Source organism: Sciurus carolinensis, chromosome 9, assembly GCF_902686445.1.
Source record: "Sciurus carolinensis chromosome 9, mSciCar1.2, whole genome shotgun sequence".
NCBI lineage: Eukaryota > Metazoa > Chordata > Mammalia > Rodentia > Sciuridae > Sciurus > Sciurus carolinensis.
Window position 1 is genome coordinate 41873084 of NC_062221.1, and position 22327 is coordinate 41895410.

Genomic DNA, 22327 nt, shown 5'->3' on the forward strand with positions numbered 1-22327 from the left:
TAAAGAATGATAAAATTATGGCATTTGCAGGCAAATGGATGAAACTGGAGAATATCATGCTAAGTGAGATAAGCCAATCTCAAAAAACCAAAGGAAGAATGATATCGCTAATAAGTGGATGATGACACATAATGGGGGGTGGGAGGGGTTAGTGTTGGGGTTGGAGTTGGGTTTAGGGAGGGAGGCAGGAATGGAGGAAGGAAGGACTGTATAGAGGGAGGGGAGAGGTGGGAGGGGTGGGGGGGAAAGGAAAAAATGGCAGAATGAATCAAACAACATTACCCTATGTAAATTTATGATTACACAAATGGTATGCCTTTACGCCATGTACAGACAGAGAAACAACATGTATCCCATTTGTTTACAATAAAAAAAAAAAAGAAATTAAGGTGCTTTCAATACATTGCTGTGACCAATAATAATGAGATAATCATCTGTCTGCCCACCAGTACTCAATCATGTCTTTATTTCCCAGAATTGGAATTCTTGGGTGAAAGGCACGAACTTGGGTATGCGTGAGTGCACACATGTGTACGGATGTAGCATTCCTTTGATTTTTTTTAGCCAAAACCCTTCTAATAAGCATCTATTTTGTGAGCCTCCCTGGTTTGGGAAGAGGGATGGAGAAGCACAGGTCACAGGGCGTACACTCAAGTTACAGCATAATCATGGCAAAGAGGTACATAGAGTGGAGGCAACAGTAAACACGGCAAAACCCTGAAAGTTGTCTGTGAAAGAGGCTGTAAACGCTGCTGGAGCTCGGGGAACGATTCCTGCAGACTGGAGGGGTCTAGGGCAGTGGAAAGAAGGAGGGAGCATTTGACTGGCCTCGGAGCAGTAAGCTGGGAGGCTGGAAAGGGCCTGAGCAAAGACAAGGGCTGGGGTTTTCCTGGTGTACATGGACATAGAGAGGACACTAAGAGGATGGCGTATCAAGTTTGCATGGGGAGCACTGGGAGAGGAGGCGATGCAAGGAAAGGTCAGGTTATAGCCTGGTCAGGCACCAGCCTTTAAAGCCTGGCAGAGAACAAGCATCCCCCAAGGTAGGACTATGCACAATTGGCCAGGAGACAGGCAGGCAGAACAGCGAGGGGCTGCCACCATGTTGGATGATGAGTCCTGGGCCAGCTGTCCCAGCATAAAATAAGAGAAAGGGCATTAGCAGAAGCAGCTGAGATGAGCGTGCGTCTCTGATGGGGCTCAGTGACTCTTCCCGTGTGAAGCTAATTGGATCCCATGGGCATTAAATCCCTGACCTGGGCCTCATTAGCACAAGTCCTCCCACTGGAGATAAGCAGGGTGGGTGCTGATCTTGATAGGCTGCTATTTTTGCTGCTGGAGACTGAAAGAAGTTTTTGGTTTCTATGTAACCACACAGAGAAATGGGGAAAACTTACGATGCCTTTTCTGCCTTTTTGTTTTTTTGTCAAACAATTTGAGAAAATTGAGAAAATGTCATATGGTTCACATTTTTCTCTTTATTATGTATGTACAGTGTGACCTTGGGTCCAAGAGGGCCGAGATAAAGGCTAGAGGTTCAATTTCAGAAGAATTCTAGGAAGTAAAAGATTTCTCTTGTTCTCAATCTAAACATGTAAAAACTTGAAAACATCCAAATAGATTTCTTTAAATGCTAACTTTTAATTCCGACATTTGCCATCCAGCAGACAATGCTGTTTGGTCTATAAAACACACAGTAAAGTAAAAATGTGGCAATTATTCCATCCACTCGAATCATATAAAAAATCAAAACAGAAAATGAGGATTCAAAGTGATTTTGTGCCCAAGTTCTTGGGCCAAGTCTTTAATTAACTGGCTGGCTGCCAAAATTCACTTTACTTTGTTCTCTGATGATACAGTCAATGAGAACAAACAAGTCATAGGAAGATAGGTTTGGGATGGGACAGAGAATTATGTTTTGAAATTAAGCATTTAGTCAGTGGATTTTGACTTGGTGTTTCTGGCTTAATTTAAATCTTTTCAATTCTGAGTGTACATGTTTGATCAAATTTTAATTTGCTTCAAAAGAACACACGAATCAAAGTTAAATATTAAACTGTCTGGGGATTTTTAAAAACAATATTTTTAAATGCTCTCATCAAAACTTGATTTAAATTCAACTGATCATTTTGACAGCATCAGGCACTGAGAGACAACAGGGCAGGTGAGAACCGCCCTTGGATCTTGCAGCATGAGCAGTGCAAGACATTCATAAGGTATTGAGTCTCACAGGGTAGGGATCAATAACCTTAGGATTAGGAGGAATGTCAACACACTCATCTACCCCAGAGCAGCTGCACTGGAGCTGTGATCAGCGATGCTTCAGAGTGTGGACTTTGGTGTAAGGTCCCAGAGTTCAAATACCGCCTTATTAATTTTATCACATTGGACAATTGCTCAACTTTGTTTATCTCAGTTTTTCCATTTAAAACATGGGGATGACAACAGTCACTACCTCAGAGTTGCTACGGCGTTTAATATCTGCAATGTACTTAGAGCTGTATGCTATAAATTTAAGTGCTCCAGAGGTGTTCATTAAAGGAAGACACAAGGACCTGCAAAGGTTGCCCAATAACACTTTCTTGAGCAACTGATTGCTGCACAGCTGTACCTGCTCCAAACCACAAAAGCATGCTCTCTAGAGAACTCTTTCTGATTTGGTGTAGTGTGCGAAGACAGCAGAAGAGTTGAGATAATGGGGAGTTATTTCTGGGAGAAGGAAGGGTATTCAGAATAAAGCTCTGCTTTTATTTTATAACAGCTACATGTCAGCACACTGCCTGACACTGCCAAGAGTCTTCCCTCCAGGGGTCCTAAGTAGTTTACTTTTTATTTAAAGGTACCAATTTCCAAATTATCAAAAACAAAACACACATTCTGCAGTTTCTATATAATATCCTACATCTAGTAACTGGGGTTCATCAGTACTAAATATAAGAAGCAAAAATCCAAGCTTTTTAACCATTAGGCTTTAATACAATGGTCTGTTTCTCACTCACATTATAATATGCACAGGGAAAACTGCTCCCCTGCATGGCTATTTTCCATATGGGGACTTGGGAGCATGGGATCCTTCTGTGTTGAGACACTTATTTTAAAATTGAGGTCCCTAAGTTTGCCACAGGAGAAGAGAGAGGGTCTGCCTTTTACAAATAAGCTAATTCACATATTCACCCCAAAGAAAAACAACAAAGAGGTGAGGTAAAAAATATAATTTTGCCTTCAATAATACCTGTACCCCAAAAAGTAGCAGGAATGCTAGGCCCCATGACTCAGGCAGTCTTGGTTGGAGTCACTGGGTCCCAAGGCTGCGTGAAGCCCTGAATATAGGAGACACTTAATACAGATTAGTGAAATTTAGCAAATGAGTTAAAAATAATAACAGAAGTATTCTGAATCTGTCTCTTATTAACTATAGCTTTCACTGGAGTCTTTGTTAATTTTTTTTAGTTTCCTTTGTATCACTTCAAAGAGAAGACTGGGAAGAAAAGAAGGAATAACAAGAATAAGAAATGCAGTTTAGAAGCTTCAGCTAATTACATTTCCCCATGTCCATGACCTTGTGTGGTACCTTTCCATGGTTCAGGGCTTGGTCACAGACTTGTGGCCAGTGGGACATCAGCAAAGGTGAAGAAAAAGAAAATACCATGTGAGGGTTCAATCCCCAGTACTGCAACAAAACAAATGAAACAAAACAAAAAGTGTGTGCATTGAAGCTGTCCCTCTTGGAAAAGTGTTCTTAGATTGCCAAAGGGTAAAGATACCCAGATGAAAGACCCTGCAGAAAAGAAGTACAGGTGACCCATCAACTCAGGTGGCTGCATGAGTAAGACCAACTCATACCAACAGGAGATACTCTTGGCCAACCCATAGGATTGTCAGACTTAATAAGCTGCTATTCTTTCAGGATAATTTTGGGGTGGTTTATTATCCAGGAAAGTGAATGAGAGCTATCTCTACACAGTAAACTGAATTTTGAAGCTTTTATAAATGCAATCCAATTGGGAGCTGCAAAGTCTAATTTACACCTTAAATGTTGGATATTTGTGTTAGTAAGACATAGGGGTGTTCTGTTAGACTGTTCCGCTTGCAGAGATGGGAATCCTCCACTGTCCCCAATCTTTCTTTCATTATAGGTAAATAATTATAATCTTTTAGCTTGCTTCCTTTCTATCTAAGTAAAAAAATGTTGACCATCTCTCATGCATTCCTTGGAAATATTGGAAAATATTCAAAATATTGAAAAAAAGTAAAAATATTTAAATGGTTCCAGGTAAAAGCTCTGGACCATCAAAGCCTCTGACCATCAAATACAGGTTCTTTGGGGCCCCAATGTCATTATACTACCACTTTGGAGAGAATAAAAAGCTGCCTTTTATTTGACTATGTAATGGTAGTTTTCTTTGTACTTTTGGATGGATGGAAGGAAAAATACTTAAAAGTTGAAATAATGCTGGATCTAAAGCAACTACAATTCTAAGCAACTGATTTAATGAACAGAGCCCCGAGGGCAGGGTTCAAAAGAGCAAGAAGCACTGACGATTGGGGTCTTATCGCTGCTTGAAGAAGGGGATGGAGAGAGTTTGCTGGAGATCCAGTGTTGGCATTCCTCTGGCTCCCTGTCCACAGCGTGTCCCAGTCTGCCTCAGTGCTGCTTAGCAACACCAGCTCAGCGTGAGTCTGACAAGTCACGGGGAAAAAATGGCTCATTCAGAGCCTCTTGCAATTGGTAATTCCACTCAGAATGAACTAGCATCTTTGCCCTCAAGGGATGCGTGCTTGCTCTTAGTATAATTCCATCTTATTTATGGACTGACCCCTTCCTAAGGCTTTTCATGTGAAGAAGAAAGAGCATTAAGATCAAAAGCATTCCATATTTTAAAAATATGTACAAATAACTGTAAGCTTCATTTCTAGTCTCTCTCTCTCTTATTAAGAAAGGAGGGTCTTTCTCTTATTATGAACACAATGAAGGAGAAGAAAACAGCCTGCCCAAGCTCATCCTTTTTATAGCCTCAGCAGAGGCCATTTGCTATTTCAGTGGATCCTAAAAAGGGATGTATTCATCATGAAAAATCTGAGGGAAGCTTGATGAATGGCAGCAGCAAATAGCATCTGTTACCACATAAAATCTGCCCAGATACTGTAAAGATATTGCTTACTTTCTAGCTTCTCTTGAGACCTCTACACTAACCAGAGGAAGTGGATGCAATTTCCTGACTATAAGAATATACATTGTTGACAGAAAATTCTGGAAGGACAGCAGAGAGTAACTGAGAAAGCATAACTGCATTTCAGAGAGCCTCCACAATGCCCAATAAGTGATTTCCTCACTGAAGCTGGTCCTTCCATAAGAGCCAGGCTGGAGGAGCTCTGCAGTTGGTCACTATTTCCCTGGCAGTTGCTCTGTAATGTCTCAATGGTTGCCAGGGCTCATTTCTTGACTGGATGCTAAAAATCACCTCATAATAGACCATTTTGTTCTACTGTCTCCATTCAAATGGACTCGGAAGCTACGGTTCAGGGTATTGCAATCTGATTTATATTTGCAATGTTGCTCCTAGATTTTAAAAACTGTCAGTTCAGTACACCTGATTGTCTCCTGGGTTGCCTCATTCACTCATCCAGTCGCTCATTCATTCTCAAACCCCCACCGTAGTACAGATTTCTAAGATCTACTGAAGTAGTAAGAGGCATGTGGTGTGGCCCATCAATGCTTATAGTCCAGGTGGCAAGTTAATGAGTTTCTGAAGCAAAAAACAAACAGGGACCTTTTTCTTAGGAAAGCAGTAGTGACAATGGTGGATGGGCTTCTTCCTTTACTTGTCACCTTCCTTCCCTTACCTTGCTCTGATGGGCTGAGATCCTAGTCTGGGTCCCAAAGCACTACCGTTCCCAGGAGAATTCTTTCTGGCTAACGCTGGGGATATAGAAGTTGTTCTTTGAGGCACCTGGAAGAAAATCAGAATTCAGAAAAATTTTCCAGAAAATAGCCACCAAAGGCTACTATCTGAAAATCCTACTCCTTTTCAAAGGAGTGTAACTTGCCAGAAGTTACAAAAACTATCTGAAATACGGAAGAATTTTATTATTTGTTCCTCAAAGAAATATTAAACTCCCTAAACAAAACCAAAAAAGATCTGCAGACAAGAGACTCCGAAGCATACCAGCAACCATTAAGAAGGGTGATTTTCAATTTTAAAAGCAAACTTAAAGGCAGATTAAGTTAATAATTTGATTTTCTGAGCTCTAAGTAATTAACCTCTCTTGTTTGGCCAAGAGTAGTAGATTCATGAAAACTTTTTAGGGTACCATTACCTCACTGGTGGTTGCATCAGATGAAAGCCACCCGGACAGTGCCAAGTTCCATTTTTAGCTCACATTACCGCTAGCAGACTATGAAATCCAGAGAGAAACTAGGATATCAGGCTAGAACTTAGAACACTAAGTCATTTCAGTGAGATCGGAGAACTTGTTACAATAGCTCCTACACTTGCTAATTAACCTGCAATTACTATTTAAACCCCTAAGCCAGAAGACTTTTTGAAGACTGAAAGGGTCATCAAAAAGTCTGTGTGAATACCAGTAAGACAGTGAGGTACAGCAGGAAAATGTATTATTAGCTTATCTGGGAAAAGCCCAAGTTAGATTTAAGTATGTCTCCTTTTTTATGAAATCAAATATTGTTGGAGTACCAAAGGAGTCCATGATTTGAAAGAATCACATTATGAATCCTAGTATAGAAAATTACTTTCAATGTAAAGTGTCATCCTCTGTTTTGAAAAATTAATTTTTTTATTATAGTCCATTTTAACATAAGGATGAGGCAGTGAAGGAGAATGACCACAGCAGTGCTATCGCCTGTTCAAATTAATTATCCCTACTGCCAGTTTCCTTTTTCTTTTTGTAAACATAAATATCTGAAGAGATGAAAAAGCCCAATTAATTACTAAAATCTAAATATCTGAACCAATCCGAAGTTTCCTCCACCTTCACAAACATACCCCTGTATGTGTTCAGAGTAGACCAATAGCTCCCACTTTTGGTCTTTCTGACTCCACTGCCCACCTCATTTGTCACATTGATCTTTGCTCCTATGTAACCTTTTCTGATGGCACTTCTGCTTCCGAGAAGGACACCACCAAAAAAAGCCATCATCAGCTGTTTTCATTTTCAAAATAATGGAAATTCTGATTTACTAGCCTTTGAGAGGAAGAGGAAAAATATTTGCAAATGACTAAGTATAAACTATCCTTTTTTCCTGGAATTAATGATGGCACTGTTTCCTGGAAATTGTGCGACATTGCATGTGTTATAGCTCTCTATGCTGAGTTCAGGAGAAAAGGGATTCCTGAACCAGGAAGAATTTGCTGCAAAGATGTCTTCTTTGTTTTGAAAAACATCCAGGTTGTATGTAGCCTGATTACAGTCACACTCCAGAACATTTCTGGGAATGAACAACAACTTGGTACAGGAGAACAAAAGAATTCGAACACAGGACTGTTCTGACCAGAGGGAAGGCTAGTATTTCACCTGAAGTTACATCCTTAGTAATTAAATAGGCTGGAACTGAATTGTGACTTAGCCTAGAAGGAGCTACCCTTACATGGAGCCAACCAGAAGGTCCTAAGGGCCAACAGCGTCTTATGAACTTCTGAGATCTAGTTTTACTTTGTGTTGTTAAAAAGAGTAATAAATGAGCTTTCTACTTTTTATCTGGATGTTTTCAACTTGTCTACAAGTGGATACAGTCATCAATGGAAATATCCATTATTCTACTTTTTAATATGGATAGTAGAGTGTTCTGGAATGCTTGGGGTTGAGGGCTCCAGTTCTGGGTACAGGACACATACTTCCAAGTCATTCAACCAACCTGAGTCTCAGTTCTTTTGGGGAGATGACAGTCAGAAATGATAAATGATGATCCAAGTCTCAGCTTGGGAATGAGGAGGGACCAAGCCAAGTACGAGGAGGAAGGGAGATGGCATCACCATGCTCTTCATGGTGGACCTGCGGTGGTCCTAAAGACCGCTGCCATGAGGACAGAGGTGACAATGGTGACACACCAGTGATGCTGACATTACCTTTGGTGGAATGTCTTCTTCCTGTCGTAACCAAGAGCTTCGGTCAAACTTCTCAATGCGAGTGGGGAGAGGAGGGTTTTCAGAGGTGGGGTCCGAGTTCTGGCGTGGCATCTCCACGCGGTGAGAGGTCACGCTCAGGGCCTCCTGAAACCCGGAGAGGCCCTTCGTGGGCTGCTCGTGCACTGACTGGGAGGCGGTCAAGGCAGGTCCCTGGGATTTTACAGCTACCAGCTGTGGGATCTAGGCACAAACCACCATCAGAGCAGCATTATTAGAAGAAGGCAGCTCTTCAGAATCTCTTGTCTAGAGCAATGTGTAGGGCTGAATCAGGGTCCTGGCAACAGGCTAAACGGCTCACTAGGAAGGCAGTGGAAGAGTGTGATGCTAGTAACAATAACGGTATTGAGTGAGCATTTATCGACCAGCAATATATTTATTCACTTCTAGTCCAGCATTACAAACTTCCTCCTTTAAAACCCCTAACTTTGACTTTAGAGAGTGTCACTGCTCTGTAAAAGTAGGACTGCTCTAAATTTCTCGTCAACTCACTGAGTCCTCCATGAGGTAGAGACAAGCATGCCCTCATTTTACACACGGGCTTCTTAAGGTGCAGAGAGGTTAAGCCACATGGTGACTTTATAGCTGACATGTGCTAGAGCCTGGATTGGGATCTAGCATCGAATTCCCACAGTCCACACGTCTAATCTCTGCAAGTCCTGCTTTCTGTGCGGCTGCCTCTAACCATCTACAGCATTAACCATCTCTTGGAACCAGGACATGTCTTGTGGAGTTCTGTGGTCATCTGGTGATACTGCTTGTGCAGGGAAGACATGCAGTCTTGAGGTGAAACTGGGGGTCCTTAAGAGAAATCATTAGAACCCAGGGCACAGGGTACCCCTTTATCACAGCACCACTAATACTTTATTATGTTTAATGATTCTTTATCTCACACTCCTATTCAGGAAGCTAAAACCTGATGAAACAAAGGAGAGATTATACCTGGGGATCAACAGGTCTGAGCATAGGGGGTGTCCGGGCAGGCTGAACCCCACTAATGCTGAAGGACTCTGATCTTGGGGGCAGATTAGGGTCAGATATCCTGTTGGCAACCTTGTGAGGCATGGCAGGTGAACTCTGCCGGTTCAGCCTTGACCGTTCTTCTACCTAGAAGCCAAAAGAAAAGAGAGCCTTAATGGATAGAAATCAATGAATTCCCAGTAAGGATTTTCTGTAGCCACCTGCACAGCCATTTTTGTGTCCCTCTGATCAATTTGAAGAGCCATAATTCTCCATTTCTGCTCTGTATCAAGAATTTACAAAAAACTTTAATTTTTTTTAAATGTGAGCAAACACTATTAGCACCAACAATAACAAAAAAACACAGAACCCTGAGCCATCGCCCTTCTATTACCCGTTATCTTGTGTTACTGCAGTTAGCTGGGCCTCCTAAGAGCTTATCTTACACTGATTGGGATAATATCTTGCAGAATGGTCACAAAGCCATGGGGTTACCTAGGGAGACAGTCTGCACCCTAGATAATCAAAGGGAACTGTACTAGGCATAAAGATTGCTTGTGGGGAAAATAGAAACTTGCCTGGGTTGACTCATGGGACAGGGAGGGAAAGAACCATGGGGAGGGCTGGTGAGAGGGTGAGTTTGAGTCCATGAACCCTGCACTTCTTCACATGCTTCTGAAAGGCACGTGGGTGTTCCAGGCTGCCCCCTTAATGAGCACGGCCTGTCTTAGACTTCCTGTATCATTTTCTTTTTCTGTCTTAAGGGCTCTTTTTCTTCAATGGTCCCTCATGGCTCCCTAAAATGTGTCGCTGCTCCTCATTCTTTCCATCCCCAGCATGGCCTCCCCTGCTTGCTCTCCCACCTCCCCTCCGACTCTCCATCTGTGGTATTGGTCCTTGACCCCCAACTTCTCCCACCCTCTCCTCAGGGTCTCTCTCAGCCCAAAGCAGGTAATAGCTCTCAGGGACTTCATGGGGAAGGTTCACAGTACAGGGAAAAGTACATATTTAGGGTGGAATGACAGTCACGGAGGACAATCTTTTTTTTTTTTGGGTGCTGGGGATCAAACCCAGGGCCTTGTGCTTACAAAGCAAGCACTCTACCGACTAAGCTATCTCCCCAGCTCCTATAGAGGACAATCGTAAAGAAAATTTTAGATTCTTCTTTTTAGACGTACACGGTACGACGTGATATCAGATCTTACACAACCTCAAGAGGACTCAGTTTTTCCTTTCAGATCCATCTTTATCTCCTATACTTCTTCAGGGTCAAGCTAATTGTCCAGCTTCCCAAACCTGCCAGGGCAAAGCTGCCCCTCTCCTCACCCCAATGGCTCATCAGAGTGGACTCTTAATTCTCTTCTGCTGACTTAACATTCAGGTCTGTCTGCATAGTTTCATTGTTCTATTCATTTTAATAAAAAAACCTTCAAAGATGTTGTTCTTTCCCATCCCTGCCCCATCTGAATCTTTCTAGAGGCAGACACAGTCTCATATAGAGAATATGTGTGTTTTTAAAAATGGTGATATTAACCTCAAATATTTAAACACAGTAAGATAAGCCAATAGGAAAGAGCCCTTCTGTCCCACTGAGGGGTAATTTGAACATCTCATCCCCCACCATGGCTGTGCAGGGTACATACAGTTGTATCCAGTTGACTTTGGTTTTGAGATTCCATGTTCCACAAACTCACCACATACCAAATAAGATTTGCTGCAAAAAGTCAGGAATATAAACCAGAACAGGTATACTTGTGTATGCGTGCATACTGAGTATTACATCAGCAATCATTATTTGACGATTGCTTCGAGCAGAAGAATAAAGCAACCCTGAGACAAGACCATAAAGAGGAAAGAATCCCACAGGGACAGCAATAGATAAACTGTGACCAAGGTGTGCCATGCACTGCTTTTCAAATGTCAGACACTTAGAAAAGAAGGTGAATATTTCTAGACCACCGGAATGGTCAAATTATCAGCCATTTTCCTATTTCCAGGGAATATTGTTATTAGATAAATGACAGGGACAAGTTTCCTTTAACATTTGAACTTCTACTATATAAACCATTCACGTCTGAACTCAGGAACCCGAGAGTTTTAGATGTATGTCAGATGAACACCTGGCTGTCTGTACTTCAGCCACCTGTTATCCAAAATTCAGGAACCACATGTATTCAGAGTGAGGGGTACTTGTAATTATTATTATTTTTAACTATAAAATACACTTTGTTTTAAATACACATTAAGAGGCAACACTTTAAAAGCAATAGTAGAAAAATCTGCCTCCAAGATTCTATCTTGAACAAAGAAGTCAGTTTTGAGATGAATTCTTTTGACCAATGACAGCAAAAAGGTTTCTGTAAAACAAGCATTTCTGCTAATAATAGGCCCACAGGCCACCCGGGGGTCTAAGGTTGCAGTAGAAAACAAACAGGGCAGAAAGGGGGGTACTGATTTTCACAGGCAGTTAATGGATTTGATTCCTTGTGTGCAAATGTTCCTAATGCACTCCTAGTAGAATTTCCTATGCTTTCTCTCATAGTTTACTAAATTCTACCATTAATATATATCAGGCATAGCATTCTAAAATACATGGTCTAAGTAACCAATTGTCACACTTTGAAAATTATTTCAGGATGGGTCCAATGTGCTGAAATTTCCTGGATTTGAGTTTGTCCAAAGAAATTTGAAAAATCTGTGTGAGAAGGCTGTAACAGTGAGGCATCTGGCTACACATTATATGGTAAGAAATCTTATCTTAAGGTGTTTGGGAAGGCAATGTTGCCCAGGGCTTTGCACTAAAGGATCACCTGAAGAATTGGAGCAAAGATACCCAAACAAATGCTGGAAGTGGTGCTTCAGAGGGAAAGCTGGATAGTCTGTTTAGAAGATGGCCCTTCTGAATATATTGAGACCAGGCAAAAAGGACTGTCCCTGATTTATGACAACGAATGTCTACTAATTGAATAGGGGATAGATATGTGAGGGAGACAAAAAAGAATAGGGTCTCCAAGGCCCAGAATAAGTCTATATGTGATTAAAAACTGGGGCACAATCAAGATATGTTTCAATCTGCCTGAGGATACTCCAAAAATTCTAGTAGCAGAGCATCTGCTCCCAACTCTTGCTGCCAAGACATAGAATATCAGGAACACCACCCAAAAATGGATTTCTAGTAAATCTGATACAGTGTCTAGGTGCCGGACCATAACAACAAAAAACCTGTTCCAAAGGGTTTCTAGTTAACGGGATTATCAGTGAACACAGAACACAAGATTAGCAGAGATTGATCAAATTTCACTATCAAAGCAATTTTTTTTTAATTAAAAGAATCACTTTACCATGTAAACTAAAATAACGTTAAAGAGGCCTGGATTACCTCTGCAAAAACACTATATTATTTACTACAGCCTTATAGAGAGGAAGAAAAAACGAAAGAAAGAAAATTCTGCTCCGGGCAGGGCTGAGTTGTCCACTGGGGACTATAGGGGTGCCAGACAAGACCTATGAGATACAGAAAGGCTACACAAATACAGAAGATCTAAAAGTAATTTTTTTGGGGGTGGGTACTTGGGATTGAACCCAAGGGCACTTAACCACTGAGCTACATCCCCAGCTCTTTTTAAAATTTTTTAAAATTTTTGTATTTTAGTTAGAGACAGGGTCTCACTGAATTGCTTAGGGCCTCGATAAGGTGCTGAGGCTGGCTTTGAACGTGCAATCCTCCTGCTTCAGCCTCCAGAGTCACTGGGATTACAGGCGTGTGCTACCATGTCCGGCTAAAAGTAAATTTGTTGATTCCAAGAGCCATACAATAATTTCAAAATAAATAAAAATGTTTAAACATGTAGAGAGAAACATTCTATCAATGTCAATTGTCAAACTGGCTTGTATGTTTGAAAACAGTCTGTAGATTATAATGTTTCACTTCACAATAATGAGTATCTGTTGAGATTTTTGAAACAAAATTATAGAAATAGTTTCAAACATGCAGACAACTAAATACATTTATGTCATATGGGTGCACTTTAATAATGATTTATATGATGTTGGGCTCACTGGATCTACACGGGCCTTAGAAGGCTTTACTCAATTGTTGAACTCAACATAACTGTATGAGAATTCCTTTTTTCATTTCCCTTACTGAACAAAATAATTTGTTTTCTGTGTTTTACTGGCAATGCTAGAGAAAGAGAGAAAAGTCAATAACTAACTTCTAAGTGCTCATTAGATACTTTGACCATGTGTTCACCAGTACATAAAGGGCTGAATCATATGGTTCTTTAGCAAAACCATGGGGCAGACATTTACTGGGCAAGACTGGTCCCCCCTTCTCCAGGGCACATCTGATCACAGGGGAAACTCTCATTCCTATGGAATGTTCAAAATGCAATCTTGTCTGAAGATAAGGGCCAGAACTACATTTCCAAGATCCACTTATAACAAATATTTTAGGAAAAAGTATAGATCCCATGTGAATGGAGCACATAACTTAAAAGTGATGATGCAAGTCTTTAGCAAATAAGAGGGGAAACAAAATCTGCTTATCTATTACTGGAGAGAGGTGAGTGAGGTGATGGAGATGCATGTGAACCAGTCATATGAAATCCAAATCAGAAAACACAAAGACAAAACATTCCTGGTGGCCTTGAAAGTGAAGTGTGAATCCATACTTAATTTGCCTTTGTACCACTGTTTCAATGACAACAGACACACTGATTGCCCTGATCCTTCTAACTGAGGCTGGAGGGGCTGAGGAAGTGCATATCAGGAAGGCCCCAAGCCTTACCCAGGCCACACCACCAGGAAATAGAACTTGAACTCAAACATGCTCCTTACTACTTACATCCAGGTTTCTTTTATGTTAAATCTTATGAAACATAAGAAAAAACTGAGGAGCAATAAAAGCAGAGGTAAACTGGTAATTTGGCAACCTCATATATAAAGTAACTCATATAAAAAGGGAAAAAAAATCATTGTAGAGCAGAGAAATCCAAGTGTAGAAATTTTTATATATATATGGATTTCAAAGTCTCCAATGGACTGATGGGAAACAAAAAGATATCTTGGCCCTGATCAGATCATTGTTTGCCAAATAAAACTATAGCCAGATGATTGACATGCATCGTAGAGAGAGAACATGATGGAGTGTTAAAAACAAAATTAAAATGCAATCTCGTGCAACACTATGTAAACAGAGCATTCTGTCACTGCTGGGTGTGAGGGAAAATGTTTTTTAAGTATTTGGGGATGGGAGTGCTGCAGAGGTACCACCACAGACCCAGAAAAATCACATGCCATTTTAAGGTACAGAAGAAGAAAAAAAGAAAAAAAAGGAATCCCTATCATCCAAAAAATGAGGAAAAAAAAAAAAAAAAGACCTTCAAATGCTCCTGCAGTTCAACAAAATATCATACTTCTGTTTTCAGAGACCAAATCTGACTTTCATACCAATCCAGAAATAGTAGAGAATTTGAAAGTGGGCGGTAAGGGGTGGGACATGACCACCCCCGTTCTTTTAATGCAGAGACAACTTCCTTTCTGGCTGAAATCTGAAAATCAAAGCCAATGGGACATTCAGGACAGATGGAATACTCAGGAAAAGGAGGGAGGGAAGAGCTCAGCAAGATTTATAAATGATCAAGTACCTTCATTTGTTCTGACTGTATCCCGTAAGAACAGGGAAAGACAGTTGAGAATTGCAACGTTCACCTTTCCTTTTACAAAATGAAGGAACAAAGACAAAGAGGAGGGAGCATTTCAATATTACAATGCCCAAGAAAAACAGTTTCTCTGGAATGAGGAAGAGAAGTGGATGGAAGGATAATCAAAGATGGAAAAAATATCCAACCAGGTAGGGAACATGCTGGAGCTGATTAGAGAAGATGGCTGGGTGGTGTCTTCCTAGGCATGTGAGCCAAAAATATCCAGACCCCATGTCACCCCATGTGGTGTGGGCACAGCTGCCTGCTCTTCACTGCTGAGGACATCTTCAAATTTATATCCTGGCAGCAGATGCATTTGAAAAATTCTCTTTACCTCCAGAGTTTTTTTTTTTTTTTGGTGGTGGGGGGGTACTAGGAATTGAACTCAGGGAAACTTGGCCACTGAGCCACATCCCCAGCCCTATCTGTATTTTATTTAGAGTCAGGGCCTCACTGAGTTGCTTAGTGCCTCCCTGTTGCTGAGGCTGGCTTTGAACTTGAGATCCTCCTGCCTCAGCTTCCAGAGCCACTGGGATTAACAGGTGTGCACCATCAGACCCAGCCCTCCAGAGAGTTTAACCCAGGTTTTCTTATCAGGCCATAGTTAGGACACAAATAAGCTATAAATGCTGTTCATATTTTAAGTCTTGAAACGTGATCAATTGGCTACTTTGAGCCCCACTCTCTTCCCTAGTACAGGAAATGAGATCTGAAAAGAATGCTTTAGAAGAAAAGTATGTACAAGGCTGATGAGAAGCACAAAAAGATCAAGAAGATAAGGATCCTCACATTCATTTTATTCCCAATTTAAGAAGTGGGTGTTAAAAAATGATGAATTAAACTAAGGCAGGCAATTATTTGCTCTGATTTGTATACCAGTTGCTTCAGTCCCAAATTTAGCACTGTCACTTCTTTTATCATCTAAATAATTTTATTTCTTCTAAAATACAATCACCCACTCTAAGACTTGGCAACAGTTTGATGACACAGGGTTAGTTGGAAGCTGGAGTATGTTAACCTCACCCAGGAGGAGAGGGCTAAATGTGAAATCCCCAAAGAATTCCCCACATGTGTCTGGAAGTGCATGAAGCCCAAAGGAGGAACACCAGGGGCTGGGAAGCCAGGGGCCTTGGAAGATGTCACCCACCGGAGGTGGCCCAGACTTGGGGTGGCCAACAACCCTCACATCGGGAGTGCTTGATGACACAGCCATGCTGTTCACACGCCCAGCAGAGAGGTTTCTTTTTCTGTTAGGAGCCTGGCCAGGAAGCATAGGGAAATTAGGAGGCCTAGAAAATGGCCTCGATGACATCTGCAGAAACTTGCCCCCAGAGATGGCAGGGCTCCTGAAAGCTTGGGAACTGCCAACTCGTTCCGAATAGAGAGGAGAGGCCAGGAAGCTTAATGATGAGGACAAATAGCACCCAGAAAACAATGAAGCCAAAGTGGACAAGTTCAAATCAGAACAGGCTGGGTAGAAGCCAAAGGGAGGAAGTGGTAGCTGCTCCACACTGTTCCATCTTTTCTGGTGCATTTGTGTGTGAGGGAGTTGCCCAGGGGAACGAAGGAATTCTGGGATGCTTCGCAAGGAATCACGGTCCTCTTGGATGCAATCTGCAGGCGTCTCTTTCCTAAAGTCATGCCTGGGGCTGGGAACACTGAAGGCCTGGTAGTCATGCGTCAAGGAGAGGTCATTTAGTGATGCAGCACTTCTTAGAAGAGCAGAGGTGCTAGAAAAGACACGTGAGTTCATGCCCTGAGGTCCATGTGAGCATCTAACGCCCTTCTTAAGTGTCCTAATGGGCAGCTGGGGACTTGTCACATTGGAGATGTTGGGAGAGGACACACAGGTGACCTTAGATTCTAAATCTTGAGTTGGGCTACATCCTTGGGACCGAGATTGCTTTGACCATCTCACTATAGTCCTTGAGGTTTCCTGAGGTTTCGGTTGTTCTTCCAAACCACGTCTAACAGGGCAAGCTGCTGATCCATCTTTCTTCCATGAGTGACGCTCCAACAGGAATCTTGATCTGGAATCGTGAGTTCCTGTGGGTGCTACTGGCATTAACTTTGTGGAGGCCAGTTTTTCAGCTTTCTGAATACCTGCCACAGTCAGGCTTTGTGAGTCTGGTCTAGCTGGGGCTTTTGACTTGGCATGGCTAGAAAATGGTTTGGCAGTGGAAGAAGATGGCACACATCTGCCAGACAGGAAGCATGTCAGCTGCCGTCTAGCAGCATCGTGATTGTGCTTAGCTGGAAGAACAGGCGGATTATTAAGGGGTCGCTGCTGTACCTGGGAGCAGGATTACAAAATTGAATTACTGATCTAAGAGAAATAGTAGCTGTTATAGACAGAGGTAAATATGGATCTTGTTTACAAACTGTAAAGAAAAGTGATAAAAAAAGTTCTTCCCCTCATCAAAACAATCTTCTCTATGGACTTAATTTTTTAAAGTTTTTAAAGATAAAAGTTATTTTCATTGTAATAGTGCATGATCATCATAAAGAATTTTAATAATATATAGAATCATGAATAAAGTTTAAAGAAAAATTTAGTTTTAAAAAAAATTTCTACCTTCCATTAACCACCATAATTAACGTATCATTTCAGTACCTCATTTCAGCATTTTCTAAATATAGGTAAAATGGGTTAGAAAAACAAAAAGAAATGCCTTCATAAAAACAGGATCTTATGTAAGAAATCTAGTTCTGATAATACTGTTGACTAGATAACTTGAAAAAAAAACCCTCTAGTTATAAATATCTAAAGAAGTTAGATAAAAATACAAAGTAACCCAAAACAGCCTTTTAAGTGACAAGCTATACTTGCAAGAAAATAAAGGAAGTCACTAGGTGCCACAAATAATGACAACTGAAAACCAGGGTGTCATGTACAGAAGCAGTCACAGTGACTCCCTGGAGGGGTAGCTGATCTTGGCTGGAGCTACTATTTTGTTTATTTCCTTTACCCATTTGGTTATCACGCTTTTTTTTTTCCCTCTCTGATTCAAATAGTTTTTTATTAGATTTTTAAACTAGCTCATCACAGAGCCAAGTTTCAAAAACCCTACCGTAGTCTAGTTGGGGAACAAAAGCAGGACCATTACTTTGGAACTACTGGATAACTATGCGTGCGCTCTGGTCACTACTGAGGTCCTTTGTATGCCTGCTGCTGCACAATGAACAAGGTAATGTTAGTGACAACACTCATATATTGTCCAGGCTCCAGGTACAGACAGGAAATGAGTCTGCCCCCAAGACCTAATCCCATTCTTCCAAGGAGAAGTTATTAAAAAACACTTCTGCCATAACTTCAGCAGGACTCATATAAGGAAAAGGATTTTTCTACTTCCTGTTTTGCCTACAAAACCCCACTATGACCACAGAGACACACACACAAAACAGCAGAGTAAGGTGCCTGGCCATTTCTCTACCGAGATAATGTTGTGGTTCTTCCAGTGGCAAAAGTTGTGTCATATGATGAACTGCCTTCCAACTACGTGGCGTGGAGTGGATTCTCCACTTGTAAGGAATGCACTCATGCCTGGGGAAAACCTGGCCGACAGAGCATGGCCACTCTTGCTTACTTACCTCCTTGGCCCACGCTGGCTTCTCACTGGGGCTCATCCCTTCCTTGTAGTGATACAGTGGCTTCTTCTCTATGGGTCTCTGCTCCTGACGCTGATGCTGAAGAGAAACCAAGTAGTCTCTCTCTTGCTTTAGCTGTCTCTGCAGCCTTTCTGCTTGTCTCTGTTCTTCCAATTGTTTGCGCTTATACTCCTGTGAAGACCAGACAAGATGAGCAAAGAAAAGGCCAAATCATCACAGGAAAACCACTGGGCAGTAGTGACGAAGCATGCAATGAGGCAAAAATCTAAGCAACAAAGGACCTTACACACCAATAGAACTACAGGAAGATGTCAGGGTGTGCACAGAAATAAACTCCAGTTTTATGTTAGTATCCACACAAGAAAGTGTCATTTAATGAAAAGACTGTTGCTTTAATGGCAATTACCACCATCACATGCAAAGTGACTTGTCCCTGATGAATTGCAACAGAGAAAATGGCAATAACAAGGACATTTGGATGGTCAGCACACAACCCCCCGAAGGAGCTAACCACTTCCTAGTTTAGTAATTAAGTCATTCAAACATGCATAGTTAAGTATAGAACTAAATAAACCTAAATCATCTTTAGTTAAATAAAACTTGGACCAACAAGAGTCATTAGCAAGCTCAGGCTAAAAAATATCGGAAATATCAGGTCAGTTAAAAAAAAAAATACACCAAACAGCCCATTTGGAGAGCAATGCAATAATGAAAAAAAAAAAAAAAAAAAAAAGTACTTCAAGTGGACGCCGCATAAGCAGGGAACACAAAATGTTCCCATCATAAGGGTAAAACTAATAGTCTGCAAATGAAATATGACTGCAGAGCAGAATGGGTTCTTATGGAAAAGGTGCATTTTGCTGTGATTGTATTCCAGCATGGTGCAAATGGCCTCACAAATTACTGTGCAATAAACACAGTGGGTCTCAAAAGCAGTCTGAACTTATAATAAGGCTGGATTCAAGTTAGTTTTACAAATAGATGGAGTTAATAAAGAATGCATAACAATTGTATTAAATGTATTAGGGTTTGGCAAATTGGGTCAGGAAATGCCCTTGGAGATTTTTAAGTCTCCAAGGCTTGAAGAACTGCCCCCCTCCCTTTTTTGATGTGATACTGGGGTGCTTTGCCACTGAGCTATACCCCCTGCCCTTTTTAATTTTGAGACTGTCCTGCTAAGTTGCTGATGCTGGCCTCTAACTTGCAATCCTCCTGCCTCGGCTTCCAGAGGAGCTAGGATAACAGGCAGGCACCGCCACACCCAGTACTTCTTTTGAACTGGACACACACACACACACACACACACACACACAGGATGGACACATAGCAGGACAGCTGGCTGGTGGCCTTCCCATTACCAGAAGTAGAGCTTGTTCATGCAGTAGCTGCTGCTGCAAGATCTCTAACTGTCTTTGCTCCTCCTCTAACTGTCGCCTGATGTATTCCTGGAGCGGTAGGCAGCAGAGAATTCGGAGGAACAGAATGAGAAAGGGAGAGAAAAAGAACCAGTAATTTCAAAGGTGACAAGAGCTGCCAAGGAAAGTGCAGAAGGAAGGAAGGGAAAACAACACCCAACACCCTTATAAAACAGGAAGAATTTGCCACGCCAAAGCCAAAGCCTTTCAATGTAGTCAGAAGCACCAGCCCTTTGCCTGCAACAGCTGACTGAGATGGCTCGGCATTTTCTGTTACTACTTGGTTTTACTAAACCTACAACTACATTTAAAAAGCGTTCCATTCCAGGTTCCTCTTTATGGACTACCCAAATTAACAATGCTATAAAGTTCTGAGGCTCCTGTCCAGGCAGCAGGTATAAAACAATTGTGAAATGCCACTGTGCTCTGTCTTTGCAATGGAACCATCCTGCAGGGCCACTCACTGTCAGAATATGATTCTAGCAAAGAGAGGGACCTGTATCAATGATGCAAAGTCCCAGAGCCCAGGGAGCGTGAAGGATTTCAGAAAAGCTCTTCTGAAGCACTGAAGAGTAGGGCTGGCTTTGTTTTTTGTGCTTCAGTGCTACACCTTCCCATCAGATCCCAGGGCTTTGGGTCTGCAGACCCAGGCATGTCAGGGGACTCTGGCCCGGGTAGGAAGCAAGGTTGAACGAATGGCCATTGCCAAGGCTGTGCTTCTGACTTTTTGAATAGGTGAGAACTTGCTGGAGAAAGAATCAAAACCTTAACTGAGCCATTCAGGAGAAGGTGACCTACGCGGCAGACACGTGATGGTCACACGGGGGCCACGTGGGGGCTCCCATCCCGCTGCACCCTACCTGCTCGTGCTCCGCCCGCCTCCTCTCCTCCTCCCGGCGCATCTGCTCCTCATAGTGCCGGCGCTGCTCCCTCTCCTGCTGCTTCCGCAGTTCCTTCTCTCGCCTTTGTTGCTGTGGGGCCACAAGCAGACAACCATGATGGCAGGGGACACAGATTGGAGAGGCAGGGGCTGTGCTGTAAGAAACCTGCTGGACGTGGACCTGAGCACCTAAGGAGAGAGGCCGAACTGCTCTGAGGCTGTGTGTGTACCGGGCTACTGGGGGCACAGGACAGGGAGGGGATATGCACAACACCTGCCATTTACCATGTAAGAGGACACTTACCAGGGAGTTCCTGTATGTGCTTTCCCAGGGGTGGGTGGGGTTTTCAAATCAGGGCGAGGAAAGGCCAGTGTTTGATAGGCTGCTTATTACACATCATCAGATTATTTACAGGATTTTCCACAGTGCTGTCATTGGATCTTTTTGACACCACGAAACACAAATACTTCATAAGAGAATGTAAGAACCAGAGGAGTGAAGGGCACATTCAAGGCTATACAGTAACTAGTAACAGTATCTAGTGGCTGAGGGTGAACAGAACTTACTAACTCCCACCCAGGCCACAACTTTTTCTCGTATACCCAGCTGCCTCTGTTTTCAGAATTACTCCTTTGTAAGTGTCAACTTCTACTTCTGCCTGTTAAGACCCTTTTGCTTAGGGAATCGTCTTGATCATATAGTTGCTACCTCAAACTGCCAAGCCCCGACACTGGACAGTGTGAAAAGCACCTTACATACTTTATTTAATCTTCACAGGTCTTCGGAGGTAAATATTATATTATTATCCCCATTTTATGGGGAAAACTGAGGCACAGGGTGATTAAGTAATTGTTCAAGGTCATGAACAAATAGTGGAGCTTGATTTCAAAGTCAGCAATGTATCACCATCATCTACACTCTTATCATCATATCAGATGAAGGTAAAAGAGGAGCGACAGAAATTTCTGGCCAATAATTGTATTCTCAGAAAAGAGAACATTTTAGGAGAAATTCAAATGAAGCCAAGTGGTCATAAAACTGATGGTTCTCAAATGGAGGTAGTACCGCCCATTACCCATCTCTGGACACATGGAACCGTGAGGGTTTTTTTTCCTGTTGTCCCAATGACTGAGGAACATGATTGGCATTTAGCATGAGGGGTCAGAAATGCCAAAAATGCTGTGATGCATAGGACTGTCACATAATACCAAGTATTTTCCCATACAACTTGTCCTCAGCACCATCTGAGAAATGTTGCAGGCCTTCTGTGTTAGATCCCTGTACTGGCACTGGGATTTGTTCTTTAAATACAAGGTTCAGAAGGAACAGACCAGGGAGCCCACTCCCTTGTGAGATTCCCAAGGACACTTCACTGCATGGCTCCCAAGGAGACACGAGGTTCCTGGGACAAAATGGATCGGACGTAACCTATCACTGACAAGCCAGCTCTGCACAACCAGGGAGAGGGCCTTTGTACAAAAGCTCACTGTGGCAGCCCCAGCTAAACCAACCACAGATGCTCAAAATGCCAAGAAGCCCCCAAAGCAACATTCCCACTGTAGCTCCCTGCAGTCCCTATCTACCGTCTTCCAGGAACCTCTCAGTCTTGGGAGATA

At 42.1% G+C, this 22327-nt stretch overlaps 1 protein-coding gene across 8 annotated transcripts in view; it reads right to left on the reverse strand.

Annotated features, from left to right (window-relative positions):
- The window catches only part of Tnik (TRAF2 and NCK interacting kinase), a 377067-nt gene that overhangs the window by 53644 nt on the left and 301096 nt on the right, over positions 1-22327 (reverse strand). For 5 of the 8 annotated variants that reach the window (XM_047563557.1, XM_047563554.1, XM_047563555.1 and 2 more), the window contains exons 13-18: positions 20691-20801; positions 19774-19860; positions 18398-18586; positions 9084-9248; positions 8085-8324; positions 5845-5951 (exon numbers count right to left, since the gene is read on the reverse strand). In XM_047563557.1, the coding sequence (XP_047419513.1) occupies positions 5845-5951; positions 8085-8324; positions 9084-9248; positions 18398-18586; positions 19774-19860; positions 20691-20801 (899 nt within the window). The remainder of the gene's footprint in view (positions 1-5844; positions 5952-8084; positions 8325-9083; positions 9249-18397; positions 18587-19773; positions 19861-20690; positions 20802-22327) is intronic. The other 3 variants (XM_047563560.1, XM_047563558.1, XM_047563556.1) reach the window with 1 other exon arrangement.